The sequence below is a fragment of the Nelusetta ayraudi genome, unplaced genomic scaffold (assembly GCF_046127955.1).
Source record: "Nelusetta ayraudi isolate G7.1 ecotype Tasmania unplaced genomic scaffold, CSIRO-AGI_Nayr_v1 ptg000084l, whole genome shotgun sequence".
Taxonomy (NCBI): Eukaryota; Metazoa; Chordata; class Actinopteri; order Tetraodontiformes; family Monacanthidae; genus Nelusetta; species Nelusetta ayraudi.
The window spans coordinates 4,471,589-4,491,053 of NW_027466134.1; the positions used below are offsets into that span (position 1 = coordinate 4,471,589).

Below are 19,465 nucleotides of genomic sequence, written 5' to 3' on the forward strand. Positions count from 1 at the left end.
TTGTGAAATCTTGGGAATATTTTATAATAGTTAACATTTCTGGACAAGCTTGCGTTTTTACGATTGGAATGAACCACAACGTCCGGCAGCGACGACTGCAAAAAGTATCCACCGCAGCCTTTCTTCCTTCAACTGTTACCAGTTGCCCTTGGTGACGCTTGCTTATCCCATCGAGACCCGCCTATTTTGCTCGGTGATCGTGTATGATTGGCTGTGAGAAAAAGAGCATTCGCCTCTGATTGGATGGACGCTCTTGTCTGTTAAGTTAGCTTTGTATATTTAGGCGATTGTATTTATCGGATCAGACTTATCCTATCCTTCCCCTCCTTCAGTGAGTTAACGTGAAAATACATACATTTGTGCAACATTTTTTTTTTTACAAGCTTCACTAAGGGATTAAGCGAGCTGCCATTTGAGCTCAGCGCCAGCAGTCGCGTCGCCGATTCAAGACATTTCAGAGTTTTCGACGATTTCTAAAGATGTCTTCGGATGAAGACAGGGCCAAGGAAATTCTAAAGGGCTTCAAACTGTATCCTTTTCCTGCAGCGATGTAGACATGTTTTCATTTTGTTCTAGTCTATTTTAGAACCGTGCATTGTAAAAACACGTACTATAACGTAAACGCTCCGTTTCGGTCTTACAGTAAAAAATAAATGCTGTGTTATTAGTCGCTAACTTGACGCTCGCGAGTCTTCGTGCACTCTCCGTTATTCACAGCTAACGCGGCTCCAACTTTATATTTAGCTTCTCTCGAACGGTTTACGGCGATGTTAGCTCGTACCAGTACACGTTGACGTGTACAAGCGTCGTCTTCTTCGGAACGTAAACGCGCCGGGCTAATTAATTGCTCAATAAAATGTTTCATGTCGAATGTGCGATCAGCATCACAAGGCCACACGACGGGGTTTGGTCCATCGCAACGCAGATAATGCGGTCACTGTTGGCTCCACTCAGGTATTCTCGGTTTATTTCGCTTTTTTTCTTTCTTTATTATTATTATTTTTTTTAAATCGAAATGATGATGTTGGGTTCACTGTTATTTGAATTACTTTTTTTTGTTGCTATTTTTATTATTGTCTACAAGTGTTAGAAAGCTACTGCATCTTTATTACTGTATCCTTTCCCACTGGTGAAACATATTGAACCTGCTGTCAGCGCGAGAAAGGCTTAGTAACAATAGTATAATCACATGGGAATTTATTTACTAATGGTGGTTTGAGATGAGTGTGTTTTATAGTTTTGACTTGAGGTAAATCTCCCCCCTCTGTTGTTACCAGTGGAGAACACATATGGTTTGGTATTATTACGCCTTCTTACTTTATAGCTACAGTGACCAATAATACTCAGTGTAAGGATTCTAAAGTGTTTCCCCCATTAATACAGAGTATCGGTTGGGGTGAAAGATCCACCGTCCTCAAGGGGGGGGGGGGGGGGGGGGGGGGCTTTGAAACTGTGTTAGTGCAGTGCTTGTGTGTAGCTGCGGTGGGGGTGAGGGGCTGAACAGCTGCTATGGAGTTGGATGTACATGACACTAAGTAGTACCTGAATGTGACAGGATGCTGACTGAAGAATCTGCTCGACAAAGGGGGTGAAGTCGATGTTTCAGAGACATTTCTTGCTGGAGCCTATTGTTCTCCAAGCTAGCATTTTCCACCAGCACGTTTGTCTGCTTGGTTAGTAAATCTGTGCAGTTGACTCATCCACCAAGACCTTTATTACTTCTTTTTTTTCCCTTTGTGAAACTACTAGAAAAATGTTTCGACGTTGAACAGTCAGTGGGATCATTAGAACCTGATCAGAACTCTGAGGCACGTCAACCTGCAAACTGATAAATTAAAGATGGAACTTGTGTTAAACATATTAGAACTAAATCTGTCTTTACGTCTTTGTTTTGATTTTTCTTTTACCCTCCATGCACTTTTTTATGAACTGATTCTGCAACGGAGAAACTGAATTCTATCTATCTATCTATCTATCTATCTATCTATCTAAGAGGAGTTTCGGGGGACACTTCTACTGTTTCAATACCTACCCTACTTTAAGTGAGTAATCAGATTTGTTTTATGTGGTTTTTCTACCCTCTGTTAAGTGGAAAGCTTTATTTCCTTTCCTCCTCTTTTTGTGCTTTCTGTGGTCAAAAAGTTGAACCGGTGGTGCGAGTTGATGTTATTCCCCAGGGTCACTGGTGTTCTGGGATATAAGGCAGCGTTCAGTCTTCACAAAGCTTTCTGAAGGAAGCTCTAGTCAGGACAGTACAGTCAAGGTAACAGTGACTAGCAAATGTGAGAGGATGCATCACTGCTGAGGTCCTTCCTGCTCTGTGGTTGATGGTTGAATGAAACCGCCGGCTGATTCTGTAGCTGTGAGTCTTTGTCATCTGGACAGAATCTGTTCATGTCTTTGGTTCCCAGTCATTCAGCGCAGGAACCCTCAGCGTCGCGAATGCTGTGGACCTTTGCTCAATGAATGCTGGTCTTTTTTTTTATAATGGCAATTATGATATTAGGACAGAGTTCTTAGTGGGCGTTCAGCTGGGGTTATGCTAGATGGATCACTCAGCAGACTTTAGCCCAGGTATGGGCAAACTACGGCCCTGGGGCCATATGCGGCCCGTTGAGCTTTTTAATCTGGCCCGCCGAATTTGAGGAGATTATATTCATAGTCAGTAAGTCATCAAATAGCTGTATTTCATCCATTTGTCAGTGTCTTCAGAGTCATTTCAATAAAGAGCTAAACACCCTGGCGGGGCTCCAAAGACACTGATTGGGTTGCAACTTTGCTGTGCTTCATTTTCAATTGACATGAACGCACATATTTTCTACATACCCCATGATATATGTTTTCCTCCTATGAGGTGGCTCACTTAAACACCCCATCCATTTGCTGCTACTCCGCTACCCCCTTTCTGGCAAACAGTCAAACAGTTTGTAGTAGAAAGGTCTGTCAGTGAGTTTTAACATCAAATAGTAGCATTACAAACCAATGGTTGGGCTCACCAAGACATTGAACAATAGAAAAGCAAAGGGGCGGAGTCAACCTGTCAGCACTTCCATTGATATCCAAGCCACTTTTAATAAAAGAGCCTGTCTGAAGGCGGCGGGAGAAGGTCATCTCTTCCATCAGGTGGATGTCATTGACTCTGCTGATCCACTCCAGTATTGTAGGTGGATCAGGGTGCAGCCAATGCCTTGTAAGGGCTTCTTTCCCAGCGTTTATCAAGACACCAAATAGACATTCATCACTTCATCTGACCTGCGAATCCAAAAGCTGATTATCAGTCTAACGACCTCTGCTGCCTTTGGATCCTTATAAATGTGAGTGAGATGTCACTGTCCTCTGACCTTGAGAGCTCCGTATTCCATATTCCCGACCTCCTGGCCACATTTTTCAGAATTTTATCTGTGCAAGTCTGCAAAAACCTTGTGTTTTGTGCAAATGAATGCGTGATGTGAGCAGCTGACCAGTCACTCGGCAGTGCACCGCTCCGAGGCAGAGACACGAGCAGAACGGGTAGGGGAGGGGGGAGGAGCCTAAACAGCCTCTTCAGGCTGAGGAGGATAAGCTGGTTTTGTAAAGCTTGCACAGCTCCAACCTGGAGGCTTTTATTTTGACCAAGCAAACCTTGTTGGAAGCAGCCCGCCAGAATGAACTGATCCAACCTGGAAATGGTCATCAGTATAGCATAACTTCAGTTAATGTTGGATAATAGGCACATGGAAGAACATATAATATCCTCCAAACTTGCCTTTGCCAAGTTTGCAGGACGGTACGCAGATGTTGAGCAGAACTATTATTTTCTACCGGACTCATAGTAGTTATGTTAACAGCTGGATTTTTGGACAAAGAGTTGGTTTTATTTTGCTTTTGAGGAAGTTCAGACCGCAAATATCAGATATCCGAGTTCTGATAACGGAGGGAAAATAAAGTGTGATTTGTCAGTAAACTTGCAGAAAAAAAGACCTAAACAAACAATGGTATTTAATTGGTCGTTGGTCCTTAACGTCGCGCTTGTAGAAACTGGATGAATCTTCGAGATGCAGAAAGTGGCAAAGTGTTGTGGCAAGGAACTGAGGATCTGTCAGTGCCAGGAGTCGAACATGAAGGTACGTTCTAGGAAGTGGCTGTCAAGTAGAGAAGGTCCTGGAAAAACCTTTGAATTTCTTGTTTGTTTGCGTTTGCATTTGATGAAGCTCGTTCTTCTTCTCTTCCTCTCTTTCTTCCTTTTCTTTCGCTCTCATTGCAGCACGCGTCCCAAAGAAGATCCTGAAATGTAAAGCAGTATCGAGAGAACTGAACTTTTCATCCTCGGAAAAACTGGAGAAGTTCAGGTTGGAGCAGAAAGTCTTCTTCAAGGGACAGTGTTTAGAAGGTAAGCAAAGTCCAGACTTGAAGACTGATGCATTGTGTGTAGAACCGATGCATTGCATGGACGTGTGTCTCTGAATCGGCCTGAGAAGAAGATTTACTCTGTTTAGAGGAAAATGACAAATCCTCATACTTACAGGTACTACCCAGAAAAATGAGAATATCAAGTAAAAGTTGTTTTATTTTGGCAATTTAACATAAAAGATGAAAGCAACACATTTTATTGAGCCATTCCACGCAAATTGACGTCTCAAGCAGTTCCTTGTTGTAACTTTGCTGATGAAGATTTTCAGCTTATTAAAACCACAAACCCACAAACTCATAAAATTATTATAAAATTTGAGTTATTTTTTTTAAGCTGCAAGACCTGATCAGCAAAATGCAAAGAAATAAAAACTTGAAATATATTGATTTGCATATTATTCCTTTATATAATATGTCACATTCACCTTTTAAGTTGAATTGCAGAAATACAGCAACCTTTTCAGGATATTCTCATTGTCTGGGTAGTACCTGTATATATATATGACAAGAATCCTGAGGTAATGGAAAACAGGGCAACTCCATGCTGAGTTCTATCTATAATGACACTGGTTTTTACCAAGGAGGTTACTCAGCATCCAGGCTTCCATGTATATTCATTATTATAATGTTACTGTCTCTCTGTGTTTTCTCTTCAGAATGGTTTTTTGAGTTTGGCTTTGTTATTCCTAATTCCACCAACACGTGGCAGTCTCTGATCGAGGCCGCTCCAGAGTCCCAGATGATGCCTGCTAATGTTTTAACGTGAGTTTTTATTGCAATTTTTTGCTACCTCCACTATGTTTTTTTTTCTCCCATTGAGTTGTTCAGTCCTGCTGTGCCATTCTCTGACTGTTCTTTTCCCTACAAGCGATTTGGATTCAGCAAAAACAGAATGGTTTTTTTTGTTTGTTTTTTTTGAAATTTTAGTTTTATCAGACGGTGAAGTGAGGAAACTTTGAGCGAGCAGGTTTTGGCAAAGTGTCACCACCGGCTCTGTGCCAAATGACTTTCTAACGAGGAGCTGGACCAAAGTTCATCAGCTCATTGCCATTTAAGTTGGCTTGTCAATGGTTTCATTCGAGTAGGGTGAAAAGTGTTCTACCTGCAGCTCATACAAAAGTGAAGAAAGAAAGAAATGTGAAATTGGAGCCCAAGAGAATTGGATATGATACGTAGTGAAACGTCAGTCTTGATTTTTTTTGTAACTTTACTACTTCAGTGTGACTATTGAATGCCTGTTCTTTCAAAATAAACCTCCGGTGAAAGTTTCTCCTGGCCTCCAAGTGGTCGCCATGGTAATTTAAAGTCACCGCTACGTGTTCCTACATTTCAGTGGTAACGTGATCATAGAAACCAAGTTCTACGACGACGACCTCCACGTCAGTACCTCCAGAGTTCGTCTTTTCTACATCTGAACTCTTCCTCCTTTGGACAACATCTGCCACGGTCCAGAGCTCCACCCAGGTTTGATTTGCAGTTCGGAAACAACTTGTGACACTTCTGACTCTGTGATTGGCCACCGCCGGTTAAAGCCTCTTGTGTTTTTTTTTAGGTTGATGGTAAAAGCCTCGCGCGGTCGTCGTCACCTTGTTCACTGTCTCGTCGACCTTGGGAGGAGATCAAAGAGAACAGAGCACTGCTTCCGTTTGTCACAGGATCATTTTCTCCTTTAGACGACTCCATAGTAAATACATTTCCAATGTTCGGTCGCTGGTTTTGAAATCAGCGTGGACGTCACATGAAATCTTAACCCTAAAATGACGACGCTTCGTTTTTCTTCCATCGGTGACTCAAATATGTGTTTTTTTGCCCCTCAGGAACAGAATAACAGATTAGTGACATTTGAAAGGCTCTCCACTATATTCAAACATAGATACACTTTCTCTCTCGCTCTCTCTTTTGTTTGTGTAAATGTGTTTCTCACGTGCTATATTGAACGAGTCCTAATAACCCTAAACCACACAGATGAGAAATGACCTCCCTGTCCCATTGCTAGAGCCTTTTGAGTTTCTTGAGTTCTTCTAATTATCATTATCGCTCCTTTGTACTCATTATTCCAAGATCCCTTTTACTTGTGAATTTTTGATTATCTGTAAAGTTAGAAAACTGTTTGATTATCAAAGAAATGTAAGTTATACAGATTTTTTTTTTTTTTTTTTTAAAGAAAATGTGTCCTTTTTGCATAGTAATAAGTTGGCAAGAGCTGCCCTGAATGCAGAAACTCTTATTGTGGTGGTCTCTGTGAGGCCAAGAATTGAAAGTGCTTATGTAGCTTTCATATTTTACACCCTTTGTGGGCAGCCTCTGGAGTAGAAGCTGACAACAGCTGAGGTTTGAGATGTTCTGTAGAATATTAGAACACGGCTTTTTAGATACTCTGACTGAAGGTTCCGTTCATGTTTGTATACCAGAATAGCGAGAGTGACTGAAGCGCGCGGCGTTCCTTTTTAATAATACACTGTTCACAGTGAAAAAGCTGCAGTCTAAAGTTCAGACGTTTGAAAAGTGCTGTGCGGCTTTCAGGAGGGGATTGGCTGCAGTAACGTGCTTGGACTCGACTGTAAGGGGGTGGAAACACATTGAAAATGTTGCGTTGAGTTATGTTGAGCCGTTCGACAGACTAAACTGAGATCTTCAATGTTTTATTGTCAATAGTCCGTTGTTTACAACTATACTCAGACTACACATCAAAACAAAACGGGGACACGGTGAAGTCATCGGGACTGTCGCGTCCACCGACGGGGTTTTCCTAAGCAGTGGCCTGGCACGCAGACACATCTGGATTTAATTAGCGAAATGCATTTTCACATGCAGCTCGAGGAGCATTCAAAACATTTTGATGCTTTCGATGAAATTCCTTCCCGCTTCTGTGATGTTTTTTCCTTTTCTTTTGTCGAGCAAAAGGAAAAAAAAATCTCCCAAATCTCTCACTGAGCTAACTGCAGAGGCACTGACTGAAGTGTGACGCTCATGGGTGGTTCTCAGAGCTTCACTCTGGCGACCGGTGAAAGGAGCTACATGTGCTAATCAGCTCGTAAGACTGAAGGAAAAACAACTTTTGCTATGCTTTTGTATTGCCATTCTCGACAAACAGGTACAGCGTCTGTGCCTGCCAAGTTTGTTGTGGCACACATGCGGTGCAAAACTGTGACATCTAGTGGTGAAATGGTATCGCACATTGCTCCTGTATAGGAATCCGGTAAGACTTTTCTATTATCTGTGTCCCCCAATTGGAATGCAGCTTTACTCTGTTCAGTCTGGCTATTTTTGTATACTCGATATCAATTAAATATCATTGTTTTTGTAGCCTCTAACTAAACTGTGTATGATAGATGTGTGCTTTGGTATGACAGAGTTGTGCATTAAAATGATCCAAAATTTTATTGCGTGCCCTGTGTTTGTTTTTGGGGGGGGGGTTTTACCTTGCAATTACCAGTAGGTGGCACTAGCTGCGTTTCCATTGAAAGGAAAATGCTTTAGAAGGTCATTTAGAAGGAGCTGACCCACTCTTTGCACACACGGATCCGACAGCGTCCAATATGAACCAATATTACACTCAGCAATTAGATGAAAACAATGCAATGCCTGAGCAGTGGCCATTTGTCCTTGATATCCAAACTGAACAGACAAAATCAAGTGAATCAAAATCAAATCAAACGGCCACTTGAGGCACCAAGGGAGTGAATTTTGAAGTTTTCTGTTGATTTATTCGACCATTTCAAGCAAACAATCACGTGAAGAGAACCATCCTGCAGTCTGAGCAGTTGACCACAGTTTGGGATAATGGACGTTATTCTGTCTTTCTTTTACGACCAAATTCACTCCCTCTGTGCCTTAGTGGCCGTTTGATTTGATTTTGATTCATTTGATTGTGTTTGCTCAGTTTGGATATCAAGGACAAAAGCAAAGTAAAGGACAAGTGACCACTACAGCCTGTATTTTGATATCAAGATACTGGACTCATTCATTCACTGGGACCTCCGCCACCTAATGAGGAGACTGAGGTCCCTCATCAACAGGGCCCTCCTCCGGACTTTCCACAACACTGTGGTGGCCTCTGCAGTGTGCCACGCCATCATGTGCTAATGGAGTGGAGTCACAGACATGGGGACAGGAGAAAACTGGACAAACTGGTGAGGAGAGCCAGGTCCGTCCTGGACCGTCCACTGGATTCAATCCAGGAGGTGGCGCTGCAGACAGAAGGATGTAGGCCAAGCTGATATCTATGGTGGACAACACCTCCCAGCCAGTGGGCCACACTGTGGAGAGCCTGGGCAGCTCCTTCAGCTCAAGACTGCTTCACTCTGAGTGTAAGAAGGAGCTGCTGCCTACCGCAGGGCATTCCTGCCTGCAGCCATCAGGATGTACAAATGCACACAAAATACATCCTCTAACCGCTTTACATTTTCACAAAGGTGCAATAAAGACTTATTTATATGTCAGTATGTAGATAGCTGTTCATAAGGTGTAAATAACTTGTTTTTCCTTCTATACCCTACAATTTATTTTATTTTATTTTATTGCCTTATTTCTTATTATTCTTATTATTCTTATTTTGCACTGTACTGGTGCAAATTTGCACACGGTGTGATTAATAAAGGCGTTCTATTCTATTCGCAGGCACAGATAGTGGCTCTTTTAAATCCGGTCACTTCCGGTTTGTTTCGCCCGGGTTTCACGCGAAACCACCCAAGCCCTCGGGATCCACCCATGTGGATGTACTGCGCCGCAAACTTCTTTCAATTTTTTAAAGATTAAAAGTCCATGACTGAAAAAAAAAGATCTACGCATAAATATTATGAACCGCGTTTCAGGTCACAGTTGTCCTGTCGGCCGTATATAACAGGTCGTTCTTGTTTATATTGCGGTCTATTGGGACGGATTACTTTTGTTGCGGTACCTAAAGTGGACACTAGAGGGCGGGCGCCGCGTTGCCATATTGCCATTTCCGGTATCCAGTTTTACACAATCCATGGGATTCCCGTACTGCGGCTATATGTGGGCTTGAGGTTACGAATGTGCTCAGATTTGCTCCAAACCGGCATCCGTAGATAGAGGGAATGACGTATACAGGAAGTAGGTGTGGCCCACCTAGACGTCGTAGCGTGCAACAGTGACAACGTCCTCTACATTTGGCGCGCTCGTGTTGGCGGTGTCGGCCATTTTGATTCAACTACCGTGGATTTCTCTCAGAGACGTCGCTCCCCTCAGGCTCTCAGGGCGTTTAATTGGCTCATTTTAACGCATTTGCGCTTTATTCTTTCCGACACTACAACTAAGTTGGCTTACTTTTTCGTCCACCCGCTTCTTTTAAAGGCATTCATTCGAACGACATGGCGACTGCAACACCAAGCCGTGAAGCTGGCGGTTCCGTGACTTCGACGCCGCTCTCGCCGACCCGCATTTCTCGCTTGCAAGAGAAGCAAGATTTGCAGCACCTGAACAATAGGTTAGCTGTGTATATCGACCGCGTCCGGTCGTTGGAGTTGGAGAACGATCGCTTGCTGGTCAAAGTATCCGAAAAGGAGGAGGTCACTACTCGAGAGGTGAGTAAACCGCCAACATAAAGCGATTTTTTTTTTTTTTTTTTTAAATTTCCACACCTTGTCGAGGAAAATGTCAAAAAAAAAAAAAAAAAAATTCACCTTAATAGTAGAATAATTTCAACTTTCTGCCGCCAATATTGGCTGATAAAGAAATCAATATCCACGATTGGAAACCGTGTCGAAGTGGATGTTAAAACAATGGCAACCCCACGTTTTATTGTGTTAACTTTTGCTCATAATTGGATAAAGTCAACATGTCCACAGAGGCTTGGTCGCTTCATTTGTCACTGTTAGATGCGAGATGCTGATCTGTCCCTGTAATTTAATAATTTTGCTGAAAGGTTGAATGAATGAGTTCATTTCAGTCGTGTGTGATTTAGAAAAAAACAGCAAATGAAAATAAGTAACAAAAACAAAATAACAAATGAAATCGCTTAAATAAGTCCCCCCCAAAAAAAAAACAAATATAAAAATCAGACAATATTGTGCTTTTACAGTTACATATATGAATTTCTCTTAGAGCTCCGATCCGAGCAGTAAGTTGCTGCATCCTCATTGGCAAGGGGTGAGTGTTCAGCCAAACTGTGCCCCTGTGGAGGCTTGAGTCAAGAGGTGATTTCTATGATTTCTGTTCTACAATCAACCAATTAATTAAAATGACCTGCATTAATCAAAACAAAACAAAATTACATTGAGCACCTAAATCAACTTGTGGAATTATTCAAAATGTTTGTTTTTCTCCTGAGAACCTAAATTTCAAAATGAAAAATGTGGATTATTATTATTATTTAACCCTTAAATTATGTTGTGAGCCATTCTTACATTCAAGAACAGTAAAAAAAAAGAACGCTGAACATTTATCCTCTTACGTTGAAGTTGCTTTCTAATGAGTCACATTTCAACTTTGGAAGAAAAGAAAATATAATAATAATAATAATAATAATCATAAAATTTATTGATATAGCACTGTTCATACACAAAAGATGCAACCCACAGTTCTTAACAAAAAAAAAAAAATAATGATGGCCATCACGCTATCTACAGGTTAACTGCTCTGTCCTGCCACTACACTGTTATGATGATATTAACCACCCGTGTAAAAAAAAAAAAAAGAAAATTCAATTAATCGCGACTCATTTCATTTCATTGATTCATTGTTAAGATCCGTTGCTGGGAGCGTGAACTGGAATGTTGTGTCTCTTCTCTCTGCAGGTGACTGGCCTGAAGGCACTTTATGAGGCGGAGCTGGCGGACGCTCGGCGAGTTTTGGATGAGACGGCGAAGGAGAGAGCGAGGCTGCAGATCGAGCTGGGCAAGGCTCAGGCTGACCTCGAAGAAGCCACACGCTGGTGCGTACGCGGTGCATTCCACAGTGAACAGTTCCACACTGTATGAAATCCAGACTGCATGAAACCATTTCTTGACTTTTCAAAAGTGAAATATAGGGCGGAAGGATAAATGGCATTTGCGATGATATCACGATAGGACAATACGAGATTTTCTAACCGCAAAGAATGCGATTTGATTGACGCGAGTTCCGGTCACGTGACTTGCAAGCGGCACGAAGCAAAGCAGGTGATTCCCGGGCGTGGCCCTGCTGCTGCCCACCGCTCCCCCAGCAGATGATGGTCAACTGCGGAGAATGAATTTTTGAGGCGATTTTTTTTCCCCTCAATATTGCGATTGCGATTTAATTTGCGATACATTTTTTTTTATCTTTCTCATGTGTTTTTCCACAAACAAACAAAAAAATTATATGTATTATAATAAACATATCAGATTTATTATACACAAATTGTTCTTTTATTATAGGCTAGGCTAATGTTAAGATAAAAGCAACATGAAGCATGAATTAATATGAAAGAGCTTTTATTTATCTACAAGTCCACACAAATCACAAAACAGCGACGGCTTCATTCAAACGATGCTAACACGCTAGCAGCGTTAAAATCGCTAGATTGTGCGAACGTACGAGGCAGCGGTTCACTGCCAGCGAACACAACTCCGACTGTTGTGGTCCTTGGTGCTTCGGTAGTTCGTTTTTTTTTTTTTATCTCTCCCGACGCTGTTTTGCTGAACTACGGCCACCAGGTGGTGGCAACCAGGAAGAGCTTCTTTTCCTTTTTTCCTTGCGTGTCGCTCCGTCCGTCCAGCTCGTCGCAGCATTGACTCCTCCCACTGCCTGCTCTGCTTTGCTTCGTGCTGCTGACAAGTCACATGACCGGAACTGCCATCAATCAAATTGCAGTCTTTGCGGTTAGAAAGTCTCGTTTTGTCCTATTGCGATGTTATCGCAAATGCCATTTATCCTTCCGCCCTACTTCAGTATCGATCTGCGGGTTAAAAAGTTGTAAAGATAAAAAAAGAAAAGAATGCATGAGTAGCTGTAATTCTGCAAATCTCCCCACTGTGGGATTAATAAAGGCATTTTATTCTATTCTAACCCATTTGGTGTGGTCTGCTTTCGTTCTGTCATCCAGCACCAAGAAGAGAGAGGGCGATCTCACCGCTGCTCTGTCCAGGGCCAGCGGTCTGGAGACTCAGCTCAACAAGAGCGAAGCTGCTCTCACCACAGCTCTGAGCCAGAATGCCTCTCTGACCTCTGAGCTGATGGATGTCAACGGCCAGCTGGCCAAGGTGTGTATTGCAGGTCCAAAAAAAACCCTGGGAAGCTCTCACACGTTCAGCTTTTGGTTTCGAACCAACGGAACCAGAGCTTGATGGCCGCCTAGTCGGACCCGCCCACCTGGGCACATTTCCAGAGGCGGTCTTTGCATTTGGACGTCTGGTCTGCGAGATCCGCTGGGACGACTCTGCCTCTCCGGCTCTTGAAAGAGGTCCCGGTGAAGTATCGCAAATCAGTGACTTTATGCAACTGCCAGGAGTGCAGGTTTGATTTGATTTGATTTATTTCGAACATGAAAGAAAATGAGAAAATAAAAGGAGAGAAAAAAAAAGGAAGAAACTAAAAAAATATATATATATATATAAGTAAACAAACACCAGTGAAATATACATTAAAATAATATTATTTGTGTTCGAAAAGGGGTAGGAAGAAGTAAGAACTTATATGTACCGACCCCTAAACTCCAATAAATATACAAACTTATGAACTAAATGAAGTTTATACAACTAGATGACAGAAATCAACCAAAGACAACTCCAGTTATAAAATAGTGCTGAAATTCAACTGTGAGAATACTGGAGAAATTTTGTAAGTCTATATAGATATAATATCTATCTATATATTCATATATAGACTTATTGTAATAATAATTACAATAATAAAAGGTGGGTCATGACTGTGGCAACCAAAGAGCAGAGGGAGGTGTTAAGCCTCTCATGACCTTATGTCTCAGCAGTCCAGCACCCCGGTACTGTTATTACTCATGATAATAAGTGTGTAATAGTGCAAAGGTAAGTGTGCACATTTCAAACTGCAGAACTCAATGGGGGAGGAATGTGTCTTGCAGGCCGAGGACAGATACGCTGTGGCAAAGCGCCAGCTGGAGTCCGAGACGCTGACCCGCGTCGACCTGGAGAACCGCTGCCAGTCGCTGGGTGAGGAGCTGGAGTTCAGGAAGACCATGTTTGAAGAGGTAACTACTGCATCACTGGACCGCCTTTAACATTGAAACTGTCGTCACTGAAAATGAATGAGTATGGTTTTTCATCACGGATTTGTGATCTTTTTTTTTGTGTGTGTGTGATTGGAAGTAAAATTATGCTGTACTTTTTTTTTTTTTAAATCTCTTTTTTTTGCATTTTTCTTATGAAAGGAGGTGCGAGAGTCTCGGCGTCAGCAGGAGCAGAGGATAGTGGAGGTGGACTCGGGGGTCCGGCAGGACTACGACTTCAAACTGGCCCAGGCCCTGCAGGTATCAAACCACTGCTTCCCATTCAGACAAAAGCAGAAAGAAAGCAATGCTGTGTTGTCGTCAATGAATCCCTCCCCGGATGCAAGGTGCTGCGAAGGCACTAAACCAGGCGATTGTCTGTGCTTGTGTGATGTGTGAGCAGGACCTGAGGAGACAGCATGAAGAGCAAGTCTCTCTCTACAAGGAGGAAATTCAGCAAACCTTCCAAGCCAAAGTAAGACGCGGTTATTTCAGCCGTTTCCTTTTATTGGGGTTTTTTTTTTGTTGCAGACTGATGAGTTCAGGGGTGTCGAACCCAAATACGCAGTGGAGCCGAGGTGTCAAACTTAAGCTGAGAACGTTTATTTATTGAATCTTCCTCAAGATGGAACAGTGAACCTTTTAATATGGACCCAAATAACCTGAATATGGAACAAAGCGAAGCTTGAATATTACACAGTAAATAGCTTCATGTTGCAAACCTGCGAAATCCCCCCCCCCCAAAAAAAAAAAAAAAAGAAGAAGAAAATCATCAAATATAATGACACTGTGGACCAAATTTGGCCCGCGGGCCAGTGTTTGACACCTATGAATTAGTTTATCACGGCCTTGCTCGTGAACTCGCTCTCGTTTCCCGTAGTTGGAAAATGCCAAGGTGTCCTCGGAGATGAACGACAAGGCAATGACCACTGCCAGGGAGGAGCTGCAGGAGTCGCGCCTCAGGATAGAGAACCTGGGGTATCAGCTCAGCGCCCTGCAGAAACAGGTGACGGCTTCGCATTCCCGCACGTTCACTGCCGGAGAGCATCCCGCCCATTTCTCACGCGCGCGTCGGCCACTTTGCAGGCCGCGGCCTCAGAGGATCGCATCAGGGAGCTGGAGGACATCCTGTCGGCAGATCGCGACAAGCACCGCCGCGACATGGAGAGCAAGGAGCAAGAAATGAGGGAGCTGAGAGAGAGGATCAACGCCCAGCTGAGCGAGTACCACGAGCTGCTGGACGTCAAGCTGGCCCTGGACATGGAGATCAACGCGTACAGGAAGCTCCTGGAGGGAGAAGAGAGCAGGTACCCTGCAGGAACACACACACACACACACACACACCCTGGGCAAAGCTCTCGCCGCTCGCTTGCATTCTCACGCTAGGTGCGGTTCCATGACAGCTTTTTGCAAAATAAATACATTTCTACCACCCACAACCACCCAACACCTACGTAGAACCACCTAGAATCACCTCAGAACTACCTAGAACCACCCCAGAACTACCTGGAACCTCTTAGAACCACCCCGGAACTGCCTGGAACCACTTGGAACCACCAAGAACAACCCCAGAACTACCTGGAACCTCTTAGAACCACCCCAGAACTGCCTAGAACCTCTTAGAACCACCCCAGTACGATCAAAACAAGATATTCACATTATATTGACATTAACACTAATTATACACACTAATACCATATTATTACAGTATATTACAGTACAAGATTACAGCATCACATACAAGCCATAAATAAACCCTAATAACAATAAATAACAGCGTCGATGCTTCAACTTTCACGTTGGCTCATTTCTGGCGTTGATGTCGTTGACTCGTGGTTGCAGCCCTGCAGGAATTTCACCACCTACAAAGACTTGTGGTAAAATTCTAAATCATTTGCTGTTCCCTCACTCTGCTGCTGCTGCTGTGTCTCCCCCCTCACCCACCAGACTGAAGCTGAGCCCGAGTCCATCGTCCAGAGTCACCGTCGCCAGGATAAGCGGCTCTTCGTCCTCGCGCTCCAAGAGGAAGAGGGTGGAGGCCCAGGACGTCTCAGAGGAGGAGAGAGGGGAGGGCCAGCTGCTGGTGTCCGAGGAGGCCACGGCCAGCGCAGGGGTCTCCATATCGCCCACCGACATGGAGGGCAAGGCTGTCACTCTGGTCAACGAGAACGAGCAGGTGCGATGCAGCCCGGCCGCGTCGTCTGCAGTCTCCACTTTGTAGGATTCAATTTTTTGGGGAACGGAATGTTTTTTTTACGAGAAAGAGAAAAATGTAACAACCGTTGTTGACGGCAAACAAATGGAACTAAACAATCGCAAACATAATTTCCTAATTCTGGCCGGACGAGAATTACGGCCAATGAGCTTCACACCATTCAATCCCAGTTGTACTTTGTCGAAATTTTAGAACCATGGCTTTGCCGGTGTTTTTATTGCCATATTTAGGTTTTGTGCAGTTCTAGTTTCTAATGGAAACGGTGTGTGTGTGTGTGTGTGTGTGTGTGTGTGTGTGTGTGTGTGTGTGTGTGTGTGTGTGTGTGTGTGTGTGTGTGTGTGTGTGTGTGTGTGTGTGTGCTGGATCCTCTTGGAAGACGAGTCACATTTCCATTTGGAATGAGCGGCAGAGTGATGGTGGTGTCGCGATGTCTCTTACACTGTGAACACGTGTGGCTGTGCAGCAGCAGTGGTGCTGGGTTGTGATGTGAACCATGTGTTGCAGGACCAACCACTGGGCAGCTGGAGGCTGAAGAGGCTGGTGGACAACGAGGACGAAGTCGTCTACAAGTTTTCCCCCAAGTTTGTCCTCAAGACCGGACACTCAGTGACGGTGAGCGCTGGAGGGGAGAAGTGTGTGTGTGATTGTTGGTACCCGTCCATAAAAACAAAGAAAAAACCCTCCAATGGTCACTGAAATAAGTTGAAACTGACAAAGGTGGTACTAGATGAAGAAAATCCATGTCTGCAGTCCTGGTCCTGCAGTGATGCTCTGCTCTGTCCCTGCAGGTGTGGTCTGCTGACGCGGGTGTCAGCCACAGCCCCCCCTCTGACCTGCTGTGGAAGAGCCAGGCTTCCTGGGGCACCGGGAACAACATCCTCACCATCCTGCTCAACGCCGACGGCGAGGTCAGTGCTCCCTCCGTCCACTCCGACCTCCGTCCCCATTACGGCGTCGCGTTACAGAAATGTGTGGCGTAGCCACGCGACTCTGACGTAGTAGATGAGGGGCGGTAAACTCAAACTTGTCCGCTGTGCAGGAGGTGGCCAGAAGGAGCGTCACCAAGACTCAGGTGGAGGTGGAGAACGGCGAGGAAGAGGAGGGTGTAGCACAAATGGTGAGCGTCTTTCTTTTTTTCCTCCCATTGCTTCAGCAAAACATCATAGACGGTCATTCTCAATTTTGAGGTCAAGGGTCAAGCTCTTTTGATGTACAAGTAGCTACAGGGCTGTCAAACTCAAACACACAGTGGAGCCAACGTTGATATTTATTGAACAAAGTCCTCCTCCAGCTGCTTTATTTCTTACTTACTATTAAAAGAATGTCTTCGAGTTTGAGGGGCCGTATTAAAAAGCTTAATGGGCCGCATATGGCCCCCAGGCCATAGTTTGCCCATGCCTTGTTCTAGTCCCTAAACTAGTTCTTAAGATAAATTTGCTTTTGTCATATTGATGAATTTACAATTGTTTTTTATATCTAGTTTTTAATCTCATAGATTATGACTTTTATTTTGAAAATGACCCAACTAAATGTATAAATGTGAACCTTTGTGTTGCAGGGCAAGGTGTCTTCAAGAGAATGTGCCATCATGTGAACCCATTTTGTGTCCATGCTTTAAGATTCCTTTTCATTTGTTTCTCTTAAGCTTTTTACTCACATATGATCTCGATTGTATCCACATTTGTTTGGAGTTTGTTTTGTTTTTTTGCTTCTGAAAATTGCTTAACAAAATTTCTGGAGTTTGGAACATCGGCCCAAACCGTGGTTCCTTCCGCTCTCAATCTGTCCAACCACGGGCAAAACTGAAACACGTCAATCTTAAACTGTTCTTCCTCTGGCATTTTTGCTTACGATTGGACTGAAGAGGAAAATGTATTTTATCGTTAACTACAGGTTTCCTTAGATTTACTCAGTGTTACGTAGAAACTGTTTGATCAGGAACCGCCAGCTTCTCTTTTGATTTCCCCCCAAAATCGAGAGAGGAGTCCTTGGTGATTCGGTCGGAAAGTAACAGTAATCAAAATATTCACTTTTAATTTCTTCCGCCTTATTCGCACAAAAACAAAATCCCGCAGTCACGTGGGGACTTTTATTGCGACGACCGAAACGTCGCAATAAAAGTTTGCAAGTTGGCCACGTGTGCAGGACTTTATTGTCACCCTCCGACGCACCGGCCGTGTCTACAGATGTGCGAAGATTTTTAGCCTCTTCCGCCTTATACTCAAAAGTTCGGAGGGCAGTGGGGGGGTGGGGGGAGGGGGTGACATCATATTTTGTATGGAACTTGAACATCGTATTTGCATACTTTAAGGCGTTTACATAGACATTATCTCCTTTTTTTATGTATAAACAGAATCCAATGGTAGAAACCTTAGTGGATTATCAAGCTGTTTTGTGTTCTTTGGAATGACAATGCATTTTTTTTATTTGTATTGCTCTCACAATTTAGTCTTCTCTGTGTATTTTTTTAATGCCTTGTGGCACATGGTTTGTAACACTGATCAGTCAGATGAATAAAATCTGTTAAAGCGTACAGCCTTTCTATGTACTGTCGCATCTTTTTATTTCGTTTCCCCGTACAAAGTGAACGGAAGTTTGAAGTATCACGTGTGTCAGTAAGTCTCTAAGGTTCTCAGGGCTTTTTATCCAATCACAGGACGCGGCACGTGTGGACATCAGCGTAAAGCTAGCTAGCTCGCTCGCTCGCCTCGGCATCGCGGACTCGAGATCTGATTGGCTGTCGGAACGAACTGAGGCTCTCTAAGGTTCTCAGGGCTTTTTATCCAATCACAGGACGCGGTACGTGTGGACCGCAGCGTAAAGATAGCTAGCTAGCTAGCTAGCCTCGGCATCGCAGACTCGAGGTCTGATTGGCCATCGGAAAGAACTGAGGCGCGTTCACTCAGCAGATACAAACCAGCCTGCTGTGTTGGTTCTGTTGGCCAAAGGCAGATGTCACAGAGCATGGCAACACAAGTTAGCTGAAATATGATTGGATGAAAACTACCGGAATATACGACAATGGAAGCAACGCACCGAAGAGGGTGTTATATGATGTGAGAAGAACAGACTATGCCAAATAACTTATCGTTTTTATTGGGAAATGTACTCTTCTAAGGCCAGCAGAGAAGGTTTCACTGCGTACATGTGTGTACAGACGTGGACAAAATTGTTGCTACCTTCCCGTTAAAGAAGGAAAAAAAAAGTCTGACACACAGCCTTCTGGAGAAATGGGAGCGCAGATGGAAAAACCAGTGCGCAGTTCCGTGCAGCTTGTTGGTGTCCATTTCGAACCACCTGTCGCTCAGTTGTCGCCCATAGAAGGACCCGGTCAAGCAGAATGTATGTACAACCATGAGAAACAGCCATTGTTGGGGTTAACAGCCGTGCACAGGTGCGGCGGCAGCTGCAACTCCAGAGACGAGTTGAGGACTAGGACTTGAGGAGCAGCGCAAACTGATGAACCGTCAAACTTGGACCTGATTCTCGTAAGTAAATCAAAGTTGTAACCAACCACTCTGCCTATGTAACGTTGTATATTATGTGTTGATATTAGGGCTGTCAAATTATATCTTTTTTTTTTTTTTTTAAGTTGAGGTCAATCTAACTTTCCCTAGCTAACCGTGATTTACCGTATGTTTAAAATTCTATGCAAAGTAATTCTTAGCGGAGTGTCGTATTTTGGGAGCAAAAATGAA

At 43.6% G+C, this 19,465-nt stretch overlaps 2 protein-coding genes across 3 annotated transcripts; both read left to right on the forward strand.

The window, feature by feature from the left end:
- The first annotated feature begins 293 nt into the window (after nucleotides 1-293).
- On the forward strand, nucleotides 294-7,772 carry pde6d (phosphodiesterase 6D, cGMP-specific, rod, delta). Of its 2 annotated transcripts, XM_076045497.1 has the most exons (6): nucleotides 294-529; nucleotides 4,015-4,103; nucleotides 4,244-4,369; nucleotides 5,046-5,151; nucleotides 5,723-5,853; nucleotides 6,207-7,772. In XM_076045497.1, exons 1-5 carry the CDS (start codon nucleotides 480-482, stop codon nucleotides 5,802-5,804), a joined length of 453 nt encoding a protein of 150 aa, XP_075901612.1. In that variant the 5' UTR covers nucleotides 294-479; the 3' UTR covers nucleotides 5,805-5,853; nucleotides 6,207-7,772. The 2 variants fall into 2 exon arrangements, with proteins under 2 accessions (XP_075901612.1, XP_075901611.1); XM_076045496.1 differs by having other exon boundaries at nucleotides 295-529; nucleotides 5,723-7,772.
- A 1,703-nt stretch (nucleotides 7,773-9,475) lies between these two features.
- lmnb2 (lamin B2) lies at nucleotides 9,476-18,300 on the forward strand. Its single transcript, XM_076045313.1, has 13 exons — nucleotides 9,476-9,935; nucleotides 11,148-11,284; nucleotides 12,416-12,572; nucleotides 13,409-13,534; nucleotides 13,715-13,813; nucleotides 13,956-14,027; nucleotides 14,433-14,558; nucleotides 14,639-14,859; nucleotides 15,500-15,728; nucleotides 16,272-16,379; nucleotides 16,556-16,675; nucleotides 16,807-16,884; nucleotides 17,326-18,300. Exons 1-13 carry the CDS (start codon nucleotides 9,723-9,725, stop codon nucleotides 17,359-17,361), a joined length of 1,722 nt encoding a protein of 573 aa, XP_075901428.1. The 5' UTR covers nucleotides 9,476-9,722; the 3' UTR covers nucleotides 17,362-18,300.
- Nucleotides 18,301-19,465: the final 1,165 nt, after the last annotated feature.